Here is a 19,662-nt window from a genome sequence, read left to right on the forward strand (position 1 = left end):
TCCCCTCAGCATCCTCACAGCCCTCCTCTGGACCCTCTCCAGCAGATCTCTGTCCCTCTTCAACTGGGGAGCCCAAAACTGAAGGCAGAACTCAAGATGAGGTCTCAGCAGGGCAGAGTAGAGGGGAAGGAGAACCTACCTTGATCTGCTGGACACACTCTGCTTAATGGCCCCCACTTTATCTGCAGACTAATGGCATAGGTAGCTCTGGGCAGCAGGATCTGGTTGAGGAAGCTCCTTCTGACTGCAGAGAGGGTTGGACTGGATGACCTTTGGGCATCCCTTCCATCCCAGGCCATTCTGCCCTAGTTGAGGATGCTCCTGCTGACTGCAGAGAGGGTTGGACTGGATGACCTCTGGAGGTCCCTTCCAACCCAGTACCATTCTGTAATTTATGATTCTGTGTTTCTGTGATTCTGCTTCTGTGATTCTCTGCTTCTGTGATTCTCTGCTTCTGTGAATCTCTGCTTCTGTGAATCTCTGCTTCTGTGATTCTCTGCTTCTGTGAATCTCTGCTTCTGTGATTCTCTGCTTCTGTGAATCTCTGCTTCTCTGCTTCTGTGAATCTCTGCTTCTGTGATTCTCTGCTTCTGTGAATCTCTGCTTCTCTGCTTCTGTGAATCTCTGCTTCTATGATTCTGTGATTCTCTGCTTCTATGATTCTCTGCTTCTGAGATTCTGTGATTCTATGATTCTGTGATTCTATGATTCTGTGCTTCTGTGATTCTGTGCTTCTGTACTGTGATTTGTGCTTCTGTGATTCTCTGCTTCTCTGCTTCTGTGCTTCTCTACTTCTATGATTCCATGATTCTGTGCTTCTGTGATTCTGTGCTTCTATAATTCTGTTTCTGTGCTGTTGTGATCTGTGTTTCTGTACTTCTGTGCTTCTCTGATTCTGTGCTTCTCTACTTCTATGATTCCATGATTCTGTGCTTTCATGATTCTGTCCTTCTGTGCTGTAATCTGTGCTTCTCTGCTTCTATGATTCTCTGCTTCTGTTATTCTATGATTCTGTGCTTCTGTACTGTGATTTGTGCTTCTCTGCTTCTCTGCTTCTCTGATTCCATGTTCTGTGCTTCTCTGCTTCTCTGCTTCTGTGCTTCCCTGCTTCTATGATTCCATGTTCTGTGCTTCTGTGATTCTCTGCTTCTGTGCTTCTCTGCTTCTGTGATTCCATGTTCTGTGCTTCTGTGCTTCTCTGCTTCTATGATTCCATGTTCTGTGCTTCTGTGATTCTGTGCTTCTGTGCTTCTCTGCTTCTATGATTCCATGTTCTTTGCTTCTGTGATTCTGTGCTTCTGTGCTTCTCTGCTTCTATGATTCCATGTTCTTTGCTTCTGTGATTCTGTGCTTCTGTGCTTCTCTGCTTCTATGATTCCATGTTCTGTGCTTCTGTGATTCTCTGCTTCTGTGCTTCTCTGCTTCTATGATTCCATGTTCTGTGCTTCTGTGATTCTCTGCTTCTGTGATTCTCTGCTTCTATGATTCCATGTTCTGTGCTTCTGTGATTCTCTGCTTCTATGATTCCATGTTCTGTGCTTCTGTGATTCTGTGCTTCTGTGCTTCTGCACTTCTGTGATTCTACGACACGAGAGGATGTGAACCTTATTCCAGTGGCACAGATGTGGCAGGTACCACAGCAGCACCCCTGGGAGAAAGGGAAAAAGACTTTTCAGTTCCAGAAACTCTTTTCAGGAGTGGCAGTTAGTGGAAAAGCTGAAAAGGAGGGGGGGTATTGAGTGTGTGTGTGTGGGGGGGTTGTTAAAGAAGCCAACTAGTTTAAACATGGCTAAAAGCACACACGGCTTGCATGCAAAACCTTCACAGGAGGCATTTAAATCAGATCTCTCTGGGGGTTCACTGGGTCATGTAGGGTAAGAGCAATGAAATGAAAAGTGAGAGTGGCTTGAAGAAAGTCTGGAGAAAGTTGTGAAAGGAGTAGTTATGTAAAGAAAAACACAGAAATAAAGAGGTTAATGAGAGCATGGGTTAGGGGTTCAGAGCTCTATGTCCCAAGGCTCAACTGCTCAGCAGACTGATGCTTAGCATTCATTAAGGATTTAATGAAGGGATGAGCATTTCACAGCCAGCCATAAATTATGTCAGTATCAGTGAGAAAGAGAAGCTTACCACCAAAAGGGCTGAAGAGAAAGTTGGCCACACTAAAGAAGAGGCATTTTAATGCAGACTTTCAAGGTAATTTCAGTGGGCAGGAGCAGTCTGATCTGCTGCTTGCACACTGAGCTGCTTAACCAGTTTTTTCCTTTGCAAAACTCTTGATATTTAATCTCCTCTCTCCTCTTTCTCTCCCTCTCTTTTTGTTGGTTTTGTTTTCTCCCCTGCCAGCCTAATCACTGTTGGTTGCACTTGATGGTGCCTGAGTTTTCCAAGAGCCTGCATAACCTTCTCCAGAAGTTTTCAGATATCCCAGACATGTCTGATGTTTTGAGCAACTATTCCATCATCAATAACCTCACCAGGATAATTAATGACCTGATGGCCTGCCTAGCTTTTGATAAAAACAAGGTAATCACCTCCAGGGTTTCTTGCTGGGCTGGGTTGATTTCACCTTGCTGCTGCTGCTGCTGCTGCTGCTGCAGTAGGTTTGCTCTCAGTTCTCTGCCTGCACATCTGAACCCCCCCTGCTTCATTTAGCAAGGCACTGAGCACACTCTGCTCACGTTGGCTTGTCATTGCCTTCCCCTTTCAAAGGGATTAGAGTTGCTACAATGCCCTGCTTACAGCTACAAGGAATTAGAGTTGCTACAGTGCCCTGCACGCAGCTGAAAGGCGTCAGAAATGTGTACCCTTCATCTCCAAGCTAATTAACTCCCTCTGATATGTTTGAACGTGGCAGAAGCCTTCCTTCTGCACCCAGCTTCAATTATTCATCCTGCTGGTGATCCTGATGTGAAATTCAAGATGATGGAGCTGCAGCTATTAGTGCACCCTGAGTGTGTGTTGCAGGGTGTGAAGCGCTGAAAGCTTTGCCCTGGTTTAATCAATTTGGAGGCAGAGGCTAGAGGATATCAACTCATTTCCATCACATCAGCTCATTTCCATCACATCAACTCATTTCCATCACATCAGCTCATTTCCATCATATCAACTCATTTCCATGACATCAACTCCTTTCCATGACATCAACTCATTAACATGACATCAACTTCATTCCATGACATCAACTCATTTCCATCACATCAGCTCATTTCCATCACATCAACTCCTTTCCATGACAACTCATTTCCATGACATCAACTCCTTTCCATGACATCAACTCATTAACATGACATCAACTTCATTCCATGACATCAACTCATTTCCATCACATCAGCTCATTTCCATCATATCAACTCATTTCCATGACAACTCCTTTCCATGACATCAACTCATTAACATGACATCAACTTCATTCCATGACATCAACTCATTTCCATCACATCAACTCCTTTCCATGACAACTCATTTCCATGACATCAACTCATTTCCATGACATCAACTCCTTTCCATCATATCAACTCATTTCCATGACAACTCCTTTCCATGACATCAACTCATTAACATGACATCAACTTCATTCCATGACATCAACTCATTTCCATCACATCAACTCCTTTCCATGACAACTCATTTCCATGACATCAACTCATTTCCATGACATCAACTCCTTTCCATGACATCAACTCATTTCCATGACATCAACTCCTTTCCATCACATCAACTCCTTTCCATGACATCAACTCATTTCCATGACATCAACTCCTTTCCATCACATCAACTCCTTTCCATGACATCAACTCATTTCCATGACATCAACTCATTTCCATGACATCAACTCCTTTCCATCACATCAACTCCTTTCCATGGCATCAATTCCTTTCCATGACATCAACTCCTTTCCATGACATCAACTCATTTCCATGACAACTCATTTCCATGACATCAACTCATTTCCATCCTATCAGCTCCTTTCCATCATATCAGCTCCTTTCCATCATATCAGCTCATTTCCATGTGTGTCTGGGGCTGAGCAGCAGCTGGAAGGGTGCCAAGGAGTCTCACTCTAGGGACATTTGATCCTCTTGTGTAAAAATGATGGGGGGGGGAGGGGAAAATAAAGCTAAATTAACTTTCTAATCCCTTCCCCCAGCTCTAAGCAGTCTATCAGTAATTACAAGCAAATTCTGTAGCCAAAGGTTTTGTCCCACTGAGGACAACTGACAAAATCCCTCATGTCCTTGAGGGCAAATATTTCACCTTCCATGTGTTTATTGTTGTCAAGTTAAGGCCTCAGCTGCTTTAATTGCACCTTTGGGAGATCCAGAAAGAATCAAATGTATTAAAGCAGTCTCATTTAGAGTGGCATAACCTTCTAACCTAAGCCAAATACCAGCTAGCATTCAGCTTGGAGAAGACCTCTAAGAGCATCAACTCCAAGCATCAACCCAACCCCACCATGGCCACTGAAACCTGCCCCCAAGTGCCATGGCCACAGGTTTCTTCAGCAGCTCTAGGGAGGGAGCAGCCACAACGTCCTTGGGCAACCTGTGCCAGTGTCTCACCACTCTCAACCTGTGCCAGTGTCTCACCTCCCTCCACCTGTGCCAGTGTCTCACCACCCTCAACCTGTGCCGGTGTCTCACCTCCCTCCACCTGTGCCAGTGTCTCACCACCCTCCCTGCAAACAACTTCTCCCTAACATCCAGTTTCAGTCTCCCCTCTGACACTTCAAACCCATTCCTCCTCCTCCTCTCATTACCAGACCTTCTCAATAGTCCCTCCCCAGCCCTCCTGGAGGCTCCTTCAGATCCTGCAAGGCCACTCCAAGGTCTCCTGGAAGCCTTCTCCTCTCCAGCCTGCAGAGCCCCAACTCTCTCAGCCTGTGCTCAGAGCAGAGCTGCTGCAGCCCCTTGATCTTTTCCGTGGCCTTCCTCATAGAATCACAGAATTGATTGGGTTGGAATAGGTCACTGAGTCCAACCTTCAACCTGGCACCACCATGCCCATCAAACCATGGCCCCAAGTGCCATGGCCACAGTTTCTTCAACACCTCCAGGCATGGGCACTCCACCACCTCCCTGGGCAGCCTCTTCCAATCTCTGACCACTCATGCAGCAAAGAAATTCTTCCTCATCTCCAACCTAAACCTTCCCTGCACAACTTCAAGGCATCATCTGGGGAAGGTGCCAAGCAGGGAGATGAGGAAGGAGATGAAGAGGGAGATGCTGCCACAATCCACAATCTCCTGCAGTACTTTGTCCAGAAGGCTTCCCAGTACTGGGCTGATTACCTGAGACAGAAGATGTTTTCTTTTGTATCAGTGAGGCTTTTGGATGAGGGAAATGGGGAAGGAAAAGCTTCTCCTCCTTTTCAGCCTGAGCTGGGAGTCTGCTTTTCATTTCTTGCCAATTCCCTACCACTGGATGAATGATTCATTCCTCTTTGCAAAGCTGATCTGCAGCCCCTCAGATCAGAGGGCTTGGATGGTTTGTGAAGATTGTCAGGCAGCAAACTTGGTCTCCTGCAGGTTGAATATTTAGACTCTTCCCCTGTGGGCTTTGGCTGTTTCTGTCTGTTGAGGTGTGGGGAGGGAGCAGCTCTCTTGACCTCCTTTCCAGCTGAATTCTCTCTTTTACCCTAGGATTTTGTCAAAGAAAATGGTCACCTTTATGAAGAAGGTCACTTCATTCCTGAGGAGTTCTTTAGGCACTTTAATAGCACCATTGAGGTCTACAAGGAGTTTGCAGACACACTGGATCAGAATGACTGCATCCTGCCTTCCACAGTGGGAACACCAGAGAATGGTAAGGTGAAGGAGGAGGCTCAGGGCAGAGCTCATTGCTGTCTGCAGCTGCCTGCAGGGAGGCTGTAGCCAGGTGGGGTTGGGCTCTGCTGCCAGGCAGCCAGGGACAGAAGAAGGGGACACAGCCTCAAGCTGTGCCAGGGTAGGCTCAGGCTGGATGTTAGGAGGAAGTTGTTGGCAGAGAGAGTGATTGGCATTGGAATGGGCTGCCCAAGGAGGTGGTGGAGTTGCCATCCCCAGAGGTGTTGAAGCCAAGCCTGGCTGGGGCACTTAGTGCCATGGTCTGGTTGGTTGGGCAGGGCTGGGTGCTGGGTTGGCCTGGATGAGCTCAGAGCTCTCTTCCAACCTATTGCTTCTATGAGTCTATCATTGTTGTGATTAGAGTTATTTGCAGCCTGGAAAGGGCTTTCCAGAAGGAGTCTGTGCTCCTTCTCTCACTGTAGTGTGCTTCCATGTGGGAGCCTAAAGTCCCTCCAGCAGCTCATAGGCTTCTAAATGATATTGGCACAATGTCTAGTTGACTGGCCAGGGCTGGGTGCTAGGTTGGGCTGGATGAGCTTGGAGCTCTCTTCCAGCCTGCTTGATTCTATGATTCTATGTTGATTGGCCAGGGCTGGGTGCTAGCTTGAACTGGATGAGCTTGGAGCTCTCTTCCAACCTGCTTGATTCTATGATTCTATGACTTTGAGAACCTGAGGAGGCATCAGTGGGTGATTTCCCTGTGATCAGAGATGCTAAAGCTCTGACACTGGACCTCCAAAGTCTCCTTTTTAGTGCCAGCTCAAATCACTGCCAACACCAGAGCTCATCCTGTGTTGAGCCCTCTCTGGCAGTGAAGCCACTGCCATCATTCCTTAATGTAATCCACATAACCTCACAGCCCTCTGCTCTGTTTCCCTTTCCTCTCAAGTACATCCTGGATTGTCTTCTTTGCATTGTTCTCCTTATCTTCTGTTGATGCCCTGTGTCATTTACCCGAGGCAGTAAAGGAGCTGAAGGTTGTGCAGCTGCTGAAAGGGCAGGAAATTAGGTCAGGTTGTAAGTTGCAGCAGCCTCAAGTCACCTCCTTACTCAGAGAATCAGAGAGTCCTGGAGTGACAGAACCAGAGGACTGTTTGGGTTGGAAAAGCCCTCCAAGGTCATCAGCTCCAACCATCAACCCAACACCACCATGGCCACCAAACCATGTCCCAAGGTGTCATGCCCACAGGTTTCTGCAACACCTCCAGGCATGGGGACTCCACCACCTCCCTGGGCAGCTTTGAGGTCCCTTCCAGCCTAAACCATTCTGTGATTCCATGATTCTGTTGAAGCTGTGGATGCACATAAAGAAGGTTCCCAGGCTAGAAACTTCCCTTTGTGCTGGGAAGTCACTCCAGGAGGTGACTGTTGGTAGAAGAGGTAAAATCATAAGAGTCAGAGAATCATTTAGGCTTCAAAAGACCTTAAAGGGCATCAACTCCAACCACCAACCCTCCTCTACGCAGGACATCAGTGAGCCACATCCTCAAGCACTGCATCTGCATAGCTTTTAACCACCTCCAGGCATGGGCACTCCACCACCTTCCTGGGCATCCTCTTGTAGTCCCTGACCACTCTTGCAGCAAAGAAATTCTTCCTCATCTCCAACCTAACCCTCCCCTGGCAAACTTCCAGGCCATTTCCTCTCCTTCTATCGCCTGATCCTAGGGAGCAGAGCCCAACCCCCACCTCACTGCAGCCTCCTGTCAGGGAGTTGCAGAGAGCCACCCCTTGGGTTTACTTAGTTCAAAACCCATTAGCAAGCTCCAGTCAGGCTCCTGCAGCTCATTCTCTTCCTTCTAGTAGGTGATGCTGTTGTACTCCCTTGTGTCACACTCCCTTTAGCCACAGCTCTGAGCTGTTCCTCAGGGCACAGCTACACCAGTAGTAAGTAGGAGCAGCTCAGTGCCATCACCCAAGAACTTGTTGAAAGCAATTCCTTGTCCAGAGCAGCTCTTCAGAGGCAGCTCAGAGTGTTGGCACATCTGCCTCTTAATGAGACTGCTTGGGGCTTGTTGGGGTTGGGTTTTTGGATTTGTTTGGGGTTGGGTTTTTTTGGGCTTAATTCACTTTATAAATAGCTCTGTAGCCAGGTTTGTAACACAGCCCTCTGGCTCCTGCAGAGTACCACAGAACTAACCAGCTTGGCAGCGACCTCTAGGATCATCCAGTCCAGCCTAGCACCTAACCCTTCTCATCAGCTAACCCATGGCACTGAGTGCCTCATCCAGCCTCCTCTTAAACACCTCCAGGCATGGGGACTCCACCATCTGCCCAGGCAGCCAGGTTGGAAGAGGCCTCCAAGCTCAGCCAGCCCAACCTAGCACCCAGCCCTGCCCAACCAACCAGACCATGGCACTAAGTGCCCCAGCCAGGCTTGGCTTCAACACCTCCAGCCATGGGCACTCCACCACCTCCCTGGGAAGCCCATTCCAATGCCAATCACTCTCTCTGCCAACAACTTCCTCCTAACATCCAGCCTGAGCCTGCCCTGGCACAGCTTGAGCCTGTGTCCTCTTGTTTTGTCCCTTGGCGAAGAGCCCAACCCCACCTGGCTACGACCTTCTTTCAGGTAGTTGTAGAGAGCAGTAAGGTCTCCCCTGAGCCTTCTCCAGGCTAACCACTGGAGGAGTAGCCCCACAGTAGAGGCAAGAGTAGCCTTATGTGGAGGGAAGTGGGTCTGAAGTGGCATAATGCTGACACTCTCCTTCTCTGTGCAGATTCCAGCGTCGCCGTCACAAACCCATTCTTGTTTCCTCCTGTTGCTGCCAGCTCCCTCAGGAACGACAGCATTGGCACTGGCACTGGCACTCACAGTAAGTACCAACTGCTTGCATGAAGGGGATGTGTCTCCACTTCTGTGCCTGGTAGCTGGCTGGCTCTGCGAGCTCCCAGGGGGAGGAATGTCGTTAATTGTGCCAATTAATGGGAAGTTAACTTGTGCCTGATGGTGTGCCATGTGTTCCTCAGCTGCCCTTCAGCAAAGGCAATCAGCTCAGCTAATCAGAGGGGAGAGAGCCTATCCACTTACAAGGATGTGACAGCTCTCTCCAGCTTGCAGAGGGCAGGGCTCTGCCTTGTGGCTGGCAAGAGGGCTCGGTGGTGGCGTGGCGTGGGCAGACCAGGCTGGCACAGCCACCTCATTGTAGCTCTCAGAGGAAGAAGTTAGCTCCAAAGGGACAAAACAGCATAGAGTGAGTCAGGCTGGAAGGGTCTCACACAGCTCCCTACTTATGTTAGCTCTCAGAGGAGGAAGTTACTCCAGAGGGACAAAACAGCATAGAATGGATTGGGCTGGAAGGGTCTCACTCAGCTCCTTGCCTATTTTAGCTCTCAGAGCAAGAAGTTACTCCAAAAGGACAAAATAGCATAGCATGGAATGAGTTGGGCTGGAAGGGTCTCACACAGCTCCCTACTCATGTTAGCTCTCAGAGGAGGAAGTTACTCCAGAGGGACAAAACAGCATAGAGTGAGTCGGGCTGGAAGGGTCTCACACAGCTCCTTGCCTATTTAAGCTCTCAGGGGAAGAAGTCACTCCAGAGGGACAAAACAGCACAGAATGAGTTGGGCTGGAAGGGTCTCACACAGCTCCCTACCTAAGCACTGTCAAGGATCCATCTATCAGATGGAAGTGATTGCTCAGTGATGCAGAGAATGGTTTGGGTTGGGAGGGACCTCAAAGGCCATCCAGCTCTGACCCCCTGCCATGGGCAGAGACACCTCCTGCTGGACCAGATGCACCCTGGCCCTGGCCCTGGCAACCTGTACCAGTGTCTCATCACTCACAGAATCACAGAACTTTAGAGCTTGGAAGGGACCTCCAGAGATCATCCAGTCCAAGCCTGAGCCTCCTCTGCTGCAGGCTGCACCCCCCCAGCTCCCTCAGCCTCTCCTCACAGGGCTCTGCTCCAGACCCCTCCCCAGCCTTGCTGCCCTTCTCCAAACACCTTCCAGCACCTCAGCATCTCTCTGCAATGGAGAAGCCCAGAGCTGGACACAGCACTGCAGGTGCTGCCAGGGCAGGACCACACAATCTAGCACAGATCACAGAGGTGCTCCAGCCCTCTGCTCCTCTTTGTGGCACCTCTGGACCCTCTGCAGCAGGTCCATGCCCTTCTTGTGTTGCTGTGTGGCTGGCAGGCAGGCTTTGTGCCTCAGCAGACATGGGCAAGAGGACAGCCTGCTGCAGCCTGGTGGGCACAGCAGCAGCTTCTGGCAGCGTGCCTGGGCTGCTTCTCATGCTGCTTCTCTGGGGAATGTGTGGCCTGGTTATGCTCTGGAGGTTTTTATCCCCATGCTTGCCACCTCTTAGTTGGCTCACAGCTGCTGTCAGATTTGAAGCCTTTCCTGATTGCTTTCTAATTAAGAGAAGGTCTTAAGTCATCATTCCCCAGAACCCTCTCAGTAGAAGATTGGAAGGGGGGAGAGGAAGGGGGGAAAACCAAACCACCTCTGGCTCCTGGCTGCCAGCCTGGCCCTGCAAAAGAGAACTCTCCCTGCCAGAAATTCCTTGCCAAGAGGTCACAGAGCTGGCTGCAAAGAAGCTGATGAGCCCAGGGCCAATTATGAGGCACCAGGAGGGGCCTGAGGAGCATTCTCAGGTCCGCACTTGTGATCATTTCTTCTGCTGCTGCCACTGCCAGAGGAAGAGTTTTCACCTTGCAGCCTGGAGCAGAGGGGAGTGGATAGAATCAGAGACTAGAATGGTTTAGGTTGGGAAAGGGCTTGCAAACAACATCCAGTTCCAACCCCCTGCCATAGGCAGGGACACCTCCCACTGGAATCTAGGAGTGAAAAAGAAGACAGAATGATTAGAGGAGCAGCTGAGATGAAAAGAGTTTGACCCAGGACAGTAAGAGGAGGGCTGCTGTGGAGGGGAGTACAGAAGGAGGTTTATTAATCTTGTTTTTTAATGGGAACTGATAATGAAGGTTTGGGGAGGAGGGGGGAGGCTAATTAAAATAATGCAGTAAATGAGAGCAGGAGCTTGGCTGCCATATGCTGTACAGGTGTGTTTTAATTGAGCATTCTCCTAAGCAATTGATTGGAAAATGGGATAGCAGGCAGCAGCCTTCTGTAGATATGCCACCAGGGCTGCCTTGTCTGGGGCTGGGGGACAGCCTGGGCTCATTAAGCAGCTTAAATGACCTTAATTTGGACACTGGGTGCTGACTTGGTTACGCTTCAGTTATTTGTTTGGAGGGTCATGGGTTGGGTTTGGGGTTTTTCTTGCTGAGAGGGACCTGTGGTGTGTTTATTGGCATCTCTGTCACTCCCTGAAGGGGGCTTTCAGTGCTGATTTTCATGTTCTCTTGAACACCCTACCCTAGAGCAGGCTGCACACAGCCTCAGCCAGCCTGGCCTCAAACACCTCCAGCCATGGGGCCTCAACCACCTCCCTGGGCAGCCCCTGCCAGCCTCTCGCCACTCTCCTGCTCAACAACTTCCTCCTCACCTCCAGCCTCACTCTCCCCACCTCCAGCTTTGCTCCATTCCCCCCACTCCTGCCACTCCCTGACAGCCTCAAAAGTCTCTCCCCAGCTTTTTTGTAGCCCCCTTCAGATCCTGGCAGGCCACAAGAAGGTCCCCTGGGAGCCTCCTCTGCTCCAGCCTGCACAGCCCCAACTCTTTCAGTCTGTGCTCACAGCAGAGCTGCTGCAGCCTCTGAGCATCCTCCTGGCCCTGCTCTGGACACTCTCCAGCAAGAAGGTCACCTCCCCCCTTCCATTTTATTTACCCTCTTTAATTTGACCTCTTTAATTTTTATTTACCTTAGAATCATAGAATCAAGCAGGCTGGAAGAGACCTCCAAGATCTGAGGACAGCAGAATAAAGAGGCAGAATCCTTCCCTTGCCCTGCTGCCCACACTGCTCCTGCTGCAGCCCAGCACAGGGCTCTGGGAGCTTCAGTGGGGTTTGAAGAGAGCAGAGCAGAGGCAGAATCCTTCCCTTGCCCTGCTGCCCACACTGCTCCTGCTGCAGCCCAGCACAGGGCTCTGGGAGCTTCAGTGGGGTCTGAAGAGAGGAGAGCAGAGGCAGAATCCTTCCCTTGCCCTGCTGCCCACACTGCTCCTGCTGCAGCCCAGCACAGGGCTCTGGGAGCTTCAGTGGGGTCTGAAGAGAGCAGAGCAGAGGCAGAATCCTTCCCTTGCCCTGCTGCCCACACTGCTCCTGCTGCAGCCCAGCACAGGGCTCTGGGAGCTTCAGTGGGCTCTGAGGAGAGCAGCATGCTGAGAGGCACCATCAAATCCATCCCCTCCCCTGCTAGATCAGGATCACCTAGAGGAAATCAGCCATGACTAAAGCTTGAGCTGAAGGGAGTTGTTCCTCACAGTCCTCACTCAGTTCAGTTCCACAATCTCATCTGTGTGTGCATGGCAAGCTCAGGGCTGCTTTCTTCTACCAGTCCCTCCCAATCATTTATCTTCATTATTCAGCACTGAGCAGCTCAAAGGAGGTGGTAAAGAGCCAGAGCTGTAGAGCTGGGGTTTTTTTGGGGGGAAGAAGTCCTGCTTTTATAATTAAGCAAAGAATAGCAGCATTTAATTCAGTTAATTGCACCACTTGGAAAGGTTCACCCATGGCTGAATGAAGTTGGTGCTGCCTTCTAGCTGCTGTGTTCCAACTTTTAGAGTGGAGGAGGCAAAACCCCTAATGAACAGGTGAGAGCTGCTCTGCTCTTTTGGGTTTTGTTTTGGAGATAGGATCTTGTGTGGTAATTGTGGTGGGGCTGAGCAGAAGTCAACTGAAAATTCCCTTTGGGATATACACAGCAAAAAAAAAAACAACCCCCCCAAAAAAATCCAGGCAGGGCTTGGAGTGGTTGTTTGCTAAGCCTGCAGCCATGGCTCAAGGTAGAGAGCAGCTCCAGGGCTTCATGGTGGAGCTTGAGTGGTTTCTCTTCACTGCTTGGCATCCCAATCCCAGTGCCCAGGAAGGCTACACAGAAGCCCACAGCAGATGAGCTCATTTCTAGTGAGACTCCACCTGGAGTGCTGCATCCAGGTCTGGAGCCTCTATGACAAGAGGGATGTGGAGGTGCTGGAAGGTGTCCAGAGAAGGGCCATGAGGATGAGCAGAGGGCTGGAGCTGCTCTGCTGTGAGGAGAGACTGAGGGAGTTGGGGCTGTGCAGTGTGGAGAGGAGAAGGCTCCCAGGGGACCTTCTTGTGGCCTTGCAGGATCTGAAGGGGGCTACAAAAAAGCTGGGGAGGGACTTTTTAGGCTATCAGGTAGTGATAGGACTGGGGGGAATGAAGCAAAGCTGGAGATGGGGACAGTCAGCCTGGATGTTAGGAAGAAGCTGTTCAGCATGAGGTGGTTGAGACCCCATGGCTGGAGGTGTTCAAGGCCAGGCTGGCTGAGGCTGTGTGCAGCCTGCTCTGGTGTGAGGTGTCCCAGGGCATGGCAGGGGGATTGGAACAGGCTGCTCCTTGTGGTCCCTTCCAACCCTGATTGATTCTATGATAACCTTGATGAGAGTTAAAACTAAGTGGATGGGGCTCTGGTGGTGATACCCTTCTTGGAGTGCTGTGTCCAGCTGTGGGACCCCCCAGCACAAGAAGGACATAGAACTGGTGGAACAGGTCCATAGCAGGCCAAAAAGATGGTCAGAGGCTGGAGCACCTCTGCTGTGGGGACAGGCTGAGAGAATTGGGGCTGCTTAGCCTGGAGGAGAGAAGGCTTCAGGGACACCTTAGGGCTGCATTTCAGTGCCTGAAGGGGAGCGAATGAGGCACTTAGTGCCATGGTCTGGTTGATTGGCCAGGGCTGGGTGCTAGGTTGGACTGGATGAGCTTGGAGCTCTCTTCCAACCTGCTTGGTTCTATGGTTCTATGAGCTAGAGGAAAGCTGGGGAGGGACTGTTTGGAGGAGCTTGTGGTGATAGGATGAAGGGCAATGGTTTGAAACTGGAGCAGGGTAGAGTTAGGTTGGACAGCAGGAGGAGGTTCTGTACAAAAAAGAAAGAGAAAATTCCCTGCAGAAAAGAGAGAGAAAATTCTCTGAAAAAAAAAAAAAAAAAAAAGAAAGGGAAAATTCTCTGCAAAAAAAAGAAAGAAAGGGAAAATTCTCTGCAAAAAAAAGAAAGGGAAAATTCTCTGAAAAAAAAGAAAGAATGAGAAAATTCTCTGCAAAAAGAGAAAGGGAAAATTCTCTGCAAAAAAAAGAAAGAATGAGAAAATTCTCTGCAAAAAGAGAAAATTCTCAGCAAAAAGAAAGAAAATTCTCTGCAGAAAGAGAAAGAGAAAATTCTCTGCAAAAAGAAAGGGAAAATTCTCTGCAATAAGAGAAAATTCTCTGCAAAAAGAAAATTCTCTGCAGAAAGGGAAAATCCTCTGCAAAAATAGAAAATTCTCTGCATAAAGAGAAAATTCCCTGCAAAAAGAAAGAGAAAATTCTCTGAAAAAAAAAAGAAAGAGAAAAATCTCTGCAAAAAGAAAGGGAAAATTCTCTGCAATAAAAAGAGAAAATTCTCTGCAAAAAGAAAATTCTTTGCAATGAGAAAGGGAAAATTCTCTGCAATAAGAGAAAATTCTCTGCAAAAAGAAAGAGAAAATTCTCTGCAATAAGAGAAAGAGAAAATTCTCTGCAGAAAGAGAAAGGGAAAATTCTCTGCAATAAGAGAAAATTCTCAGAAAAAAAAGAAAGGGAAAATTCTCTGCAAAAAAAAGGAGAAAATTCTCTGCAAAAAAAGAGAAAATTCTCTGCAAAAATAAAATTCTTTGCAATAAGAAAGGGAAAATTCTCTGCAATAAGAGAAAATTCTCTGCAAAAAGAGCAAGAGAAAATCCTCTGCAACCAAGAAAGAGAAAATCCTCTGCAAAAAGAGGACGGGGAAATGCTGTAGCGAAGTGAGCGCAGGTCCGAGCTGGCCTCGCTCCGCGCCGCTGCCTGAGCGCTGGCAGAGCATCGCTGCGGTGCAGAGCGGTGGCAGAGCATCGCTGCGGTGCAGAGCGGTGGCACAGCATCGCTGCGGTGCAGAGCGGTGGCAGAGCATCGCTGCCGTGCAGAGCGCTGGCAGAGCATCGCTGCGGTGCAGAGCGGTGGCAGAGCATCGCTGCGGTGCAGAGCGCTGGCAGAGCATCGCTGCGGTGCGGAGCGGTGGCAGAGCATCGCTGCGGTGCAGAGCGCTGGCAGAGCATCGCTGCGGTGCAGAGCGGTGGCAGAGCATCGCTGCGGTGCAGAGCGGTGGCACAGCATCGCTGCGGTGCAGAGCGCTGGCAGAGCATCGCTGCCATGCAGAGCGCTGGCAGAGCATCGCTGCAGTCCTGAGCGGTGGCAGAGCATCGCTGCGGTGCAGAGCGCTGGCAGAGCATCGCTGCGGTCCAGAGCGCTGGCAGAGCATCGCTGCCGTGCAGAGCGCTGGCAGAGCATCGCTGCGGTGCAGAGCGCTGGCAGAGCATCGCTGCCGTGCAGAGCGCTGGCAGAGCATCGCTGCGGTCCTGAGCACTGGCAGAGCATCACTGCGGTGCAGAGCGCTGGCAGAGCATCGCTGCGGTGCAGAGCGGTGCGTGAAGCTCAGCTGATGCCCACGGCACTTGGCAGGCACTGTGTGAGCTGCCCCTGCCTAGGTGTTGCTGCCAGAGCTGCCCTCCGGAGAGTTCTGCGCCCTAACTCTGCCTTCATCTGCGCTTCCAGCAGAGGCCCTGGGCTTCATCAGCAGCTCCAGCCTGCAGGGGATCAGCATAGCCCTGACCTCGCTGCTCTCGCTTCTGGGTGGCTTTCTTTTGGGAGCCGTGTACTGGAAGGTAAGAAGCGTTCCCCATTCCCTCCTGTTGCTTTCCTGCTGATCGCGGAGCTGGGAGCTGGGAGGAGGTGGGAAGAGCAGCCCCGTTCCCAGGCTGCCCGCCAGAGCCATCTCTTTTCAGCCTCGCTCAGCTGTGACAGGCAAAGGGGAGCTGTGTTGGCAGACTCAGCTCCACCGCCGAGCCTGTCTTGTCAACAGAGCTGTCTGGCTGCAGAGGCAAAGCACGGGATTCTCCCAGCTTCCCAGCTCTCTCCAGAAGATTCTTTTGCCTTTGCCCCTTGTGCCCTCAACACACTTTTGCTTTTGTTCCTTCCTTCCTTCCTTCCTTCCTTCCTTCCTTCCTTCCTTCCTTCCTTCCTTCCTTCCTTCCTTCCTTCCTTCCTTCCTTCCTTCCTTCCTTCCTTCCTTCCTTCCTTCCTCCCTCCCTTCCTCCCTTCCTCCTTTCCTCCCTTCCTTCTAAATCTCTTCTTGCAAAATTCTTTCCTTCCATCCTTCTGCCTTTCATTCCAAACTCCTTCCAAATTCCTTCCTTCCAAACTCCTTCCTTCTTTCCAAATTCCCTTCTGTTCCCTTCCTTTCAAGTTCTTCCTTTTGAATCTCTTCCTTCCTGAATCCCTTCCTTCTTTCATTCCTTCCATTCTTTCTCCCTTCCTTCCTTCCTTCCTTCCTTCCTTCCTTCCTTCCTTCCTTCCTTCCTTCCTTCCTTCCTTCCTTCCTTCCTTCCTTCCTTCCTTCCTTCTTTCCTTTCTTATTTCCTTCTTTCCTCTTTCTTTCTTTCTTTCTTTCTTTCTTTCTTTCTTTCTTTCTTTCTTTCTTTCTTTCTTTCTTTCTTTCTTTCTTTCTTTCTTTCTTTCTTTCTTTCTTTCTTTCTTTCTCTCTCTCTCTTTCTCTCTTTCTCTCTCTCTCTTTCTCTCTCTTTCCTTCCTTCCTTCCTTCCTTCCTTCCTTCCTTCCTTCCTTCCTTCCTTCCTTCCTTCCTTCCTTCCTATTTCTTCCAACTTCCTCCCTTCCAAATCCCTTCTTTCAAAATTCCTTCCATCCTTCTTCCCTTCCTTCCAGACTCCTTTCAAATCCCCTCCTTCCAAACTCCTTCCTTCTTTCTGAACTCCTTCCCGGTCCCTCCCTGCTGTCCCAAGCCCTTGATAACGACCCCCTGAGGCCGGCTGCAACCTCTTCGGTTCATCTGGGGAGCTGTTAGAGGCACTGCTCTGTGTTTGATGTATTCCATGCATTTTCCTCCTAGAAAACACATCCCAAATCCAGACCAGAGAGCGATGAAAGCACACAGTGTCACCAGTGTCAAGAGGAAAACGAGATAAGGTATCTTTGGCTCACTTTATATTCATCTGGAATAGACAAGTTCCACTTCAGAGCTGCTTCTTGAAGGTTTAGAGCTTGAGGCTCTAAGCCAGGCACAAAAAAAAACCCCACAGGCTCTTGCTGGAAAGGCAAAATGTGTGCTCAGAACACTTCCCTTAAAGGAAAAAGCCTTTCCCTTGCTGCTTTAAACACAAAAATCCATATGGAGGAGATTTCTGCATGCAGTGGTTTTATTCTGGTGTCTTCATCTATCACTCTGAGGAAGGATGCACAGAACCATAGAATGGTTTAGGTTGGAAGGGACCTCAAAAGTCATCTAGTTCCAACCCCACCCCCTGCCACAGACAAGGACACCTCCCACTAGAACAGGTCAGAACCTATAGGAGAAGCCACCCAAAACCAAAGTGAGCTTTGCTTTTTGTTGTTGTTTTGTTGTAGCTCCCTCCCTGGAGGTGTTCAGGACCAAATTGGATGAGGTCTTGAGCAACCTGTTCTTGTGGGAGGTGTCCCTGCCTATGGCAGGGGGGGATTGGAACTGGATGAGCTTTGAGGTCCCTTCCAACCTAAACCATTCTGTGATTCTAAGTGTTCCTGGCTGGGCTCCTGAGTCTTCCTGACAACCTCCAGCTTATCAGCTCTGTTGACAAAGAAAAAGTTACTGAGGACTCGTTCAAAGCCTGATAACTTCCCAACAGCCTTCTGAAAGTATTAAGGGCTCTCTCTGCACCAAACCATGGCTCTTTCATACCAAACCATGGCTCTTTCATACCAAACCATGGCTCTTTCATACCAAACCATGGCTCTCTGCACCTAGCCATGGCTCTTTCATACCAAACCATGGCTCTCTATACTAAACCATGGCTCTCTGCACCAAACCATGGCTCTCTATACTAAACCATGGCTCTCTGCACCAAACCATGGCTCTTTCATACCAAACCATGGCTCTCTGCACCAAACCATGGCTCTTTCATACCAAACCATGGCTCTCTGCACCAAACTATGGCTCTATCATACCAAACCATGGCTCTCTGGACCAAACCATGGCTCTTTCATACCAAACCATGGCTCTCTGCACCAAACCATGGCTCTTTCATACCAAACCATGGCTCTCTATACTAAACCATGGCTCTCTGCACCAAACCATGGCTCTTTCATACCAAACCATGGCTCTCTGTACCAAACCATAGCTCTCAGCACCAAACCATGGCTCTCTGCACCACACCATGGCTCTCTGCACCAAACTATGGCTCTTTCATACCACACCATGGCTCTCTCCATACCAAACCATGGCTCTCTATACTAAACCATGGCTCACTCCATACCAAACCATGGCTCTTTCATACCAAACCATGGCTCCTTTCATACCAAACCATGGCTCCTTTCCTATTAAACCATGGCTCCTTTCATACCAAACCATGGCTCCTTTCCTATTAAACCATGGCTCTTTTCATATTAAAACATTGCTCTTTTCATATTAAACCACAGCTGTCTTGATATTAAACCATGGCTCCTTTCATATTAAACCCTGTCTCCTTTCATATTAAAGCATGGCTCCTTGTGTTGCCATCATGATAACCCCCAGGTTATCAGCTCTGTTGATGAACAAATCATTACTGAGAGCTCCTTCAAAGCCTAATAACTTCCTGAGAGCCTTCTGAAAGTATTAATGTCTCACTTCATATTAAACCATGGCTCCTTGCATATTAAAGCCTGGCTCCCTTATATTAAACCATGGCTCTCTTCATATTAAACTGTGGCTGTTCTTTCCATATTAAACCTTGTCTCCTTTCATGTTAATCCATGGGTCTTCTTTTCATGTTAAAACCCTGCCTCTTTTCATGCTTAATCCCTACTTCATCTGAGTTTTAAGCTGAAGGGAATTCTGTGCCACTCAGTGAATGAAATACACCTTGGAAATCACAGATGAAGACCTTGGTCAAGGTTACTTGGACCCAGGGGGTCCTTAGAGCTACCAGCCAGTAGCTGAAGGGATCCTACAGGAAGGCTACAGAGGGACATTTCCTGAGGGTGTCTAGAGACAGGACAGGAGGGAATGGTTTGAAGGTTGGGGAAGAGTAGGTTTAGACTGGAGCTCAGGAAGAAGTTCTTCAACAGGAGGGTGGTGAGACTCTGGAACAGGCTGCCCAGGGAGGCTGTGGCTGCCTCCTCCCTGGAGATAGAATCATAGAATGCAGCAGGTTGGAAGAGACCTCCAAGCTCCTCCAGCCCAACCTAACACCCAGCCCTGCCCAACCAACCAGACCATGGCACTAAGTGCCCCAGCCAGGCTTGGCTGCAACAGCTCCTGGGACAGCAGCTCCACCACCTCCCTGGGCAGCCCATTCCAATGCCAATCACTCTCTCTGCCAACAACTTCCTCCTAACATCCACAGGATGTGAGGGGTTGGAAGGGGCCCAAGGAGATCATCATATCCAACCCCCTTGCCACAGCAGGAGCACACAATCCAGCTCAGGGCACACAACAGCACATCCAGACAGGCCTGGAAAGGCTCCACAGAAGGAGACTCCACAACCTCTCTGGGCAGCCTGTGCCAGGGCTCTGGGACCCTCCCATTCAAGAAGTTGCCCCTTGTGTTGAGCTGGAACCTCCTGTGCTGCAGCTTACACCCATTGCTCCTTGTGCTGCAACTTAACCCTCATTACATCCAGCCTATGCCTTTCCTGGCACAACTTGAGACTGTGTCCCTTGAGATGTTCAAAGCCAGGTTAGATGAGGCCTTGGGCAGCCAAGTCTAGGTGAGAGGTGCCCCTG

At 49.6% G+C, this 19,662-nt stretch overlaps 1 protein-coding gene across 1 annotated transcript in view; it reads left to right on the forward strand.

Moving 5' to 3' along the window:
* KITLG (KIT ligand) overlaps positions 1–19,662 on the forward strand; it is an 80,781-nt gene that overhangs the window by 54,286 nt on the left and 6,833 nt on the right. The window contains exons 4-8 of the mRNA XM_064154937.1: positions 2,347–2,526; positions 5,642–5,804; positions 8,545–8,640; positions 15,462–15,571; positions 16,813–16,889. Coding sequence (XP_064011007.1) covers positions 2,347–2,526; positions 5,642–5,804; positions 8,545–8,640; positions 15,462–15,571; positions 16,813–16,889 — 626 coding nt within the window. The remainder of the gene's footprint in view (positions 1–2,346; positions 2,527–5,641; positions 5,805–8,544; positions 8,641–15,461; positions 15,572–16,812; positions 16,890–19,662) is intronic.

The sequence above is a fragment of the Pogoniulus pusillus genome, chromosome 15 (genome assembly GCF_015220805.1).
Source record: "Pogoniulus pusillus isolate bPogPus1 chromosome 15, bPogPus1.pri, whole genome shotgun sequence".
Classification (NCBI taxonomy): Eukaryota; Metazoa; Chordata; class Aves; order Piciformes; family Lybiidae; genus Pogoniulus; species Pogoniulus pusillus.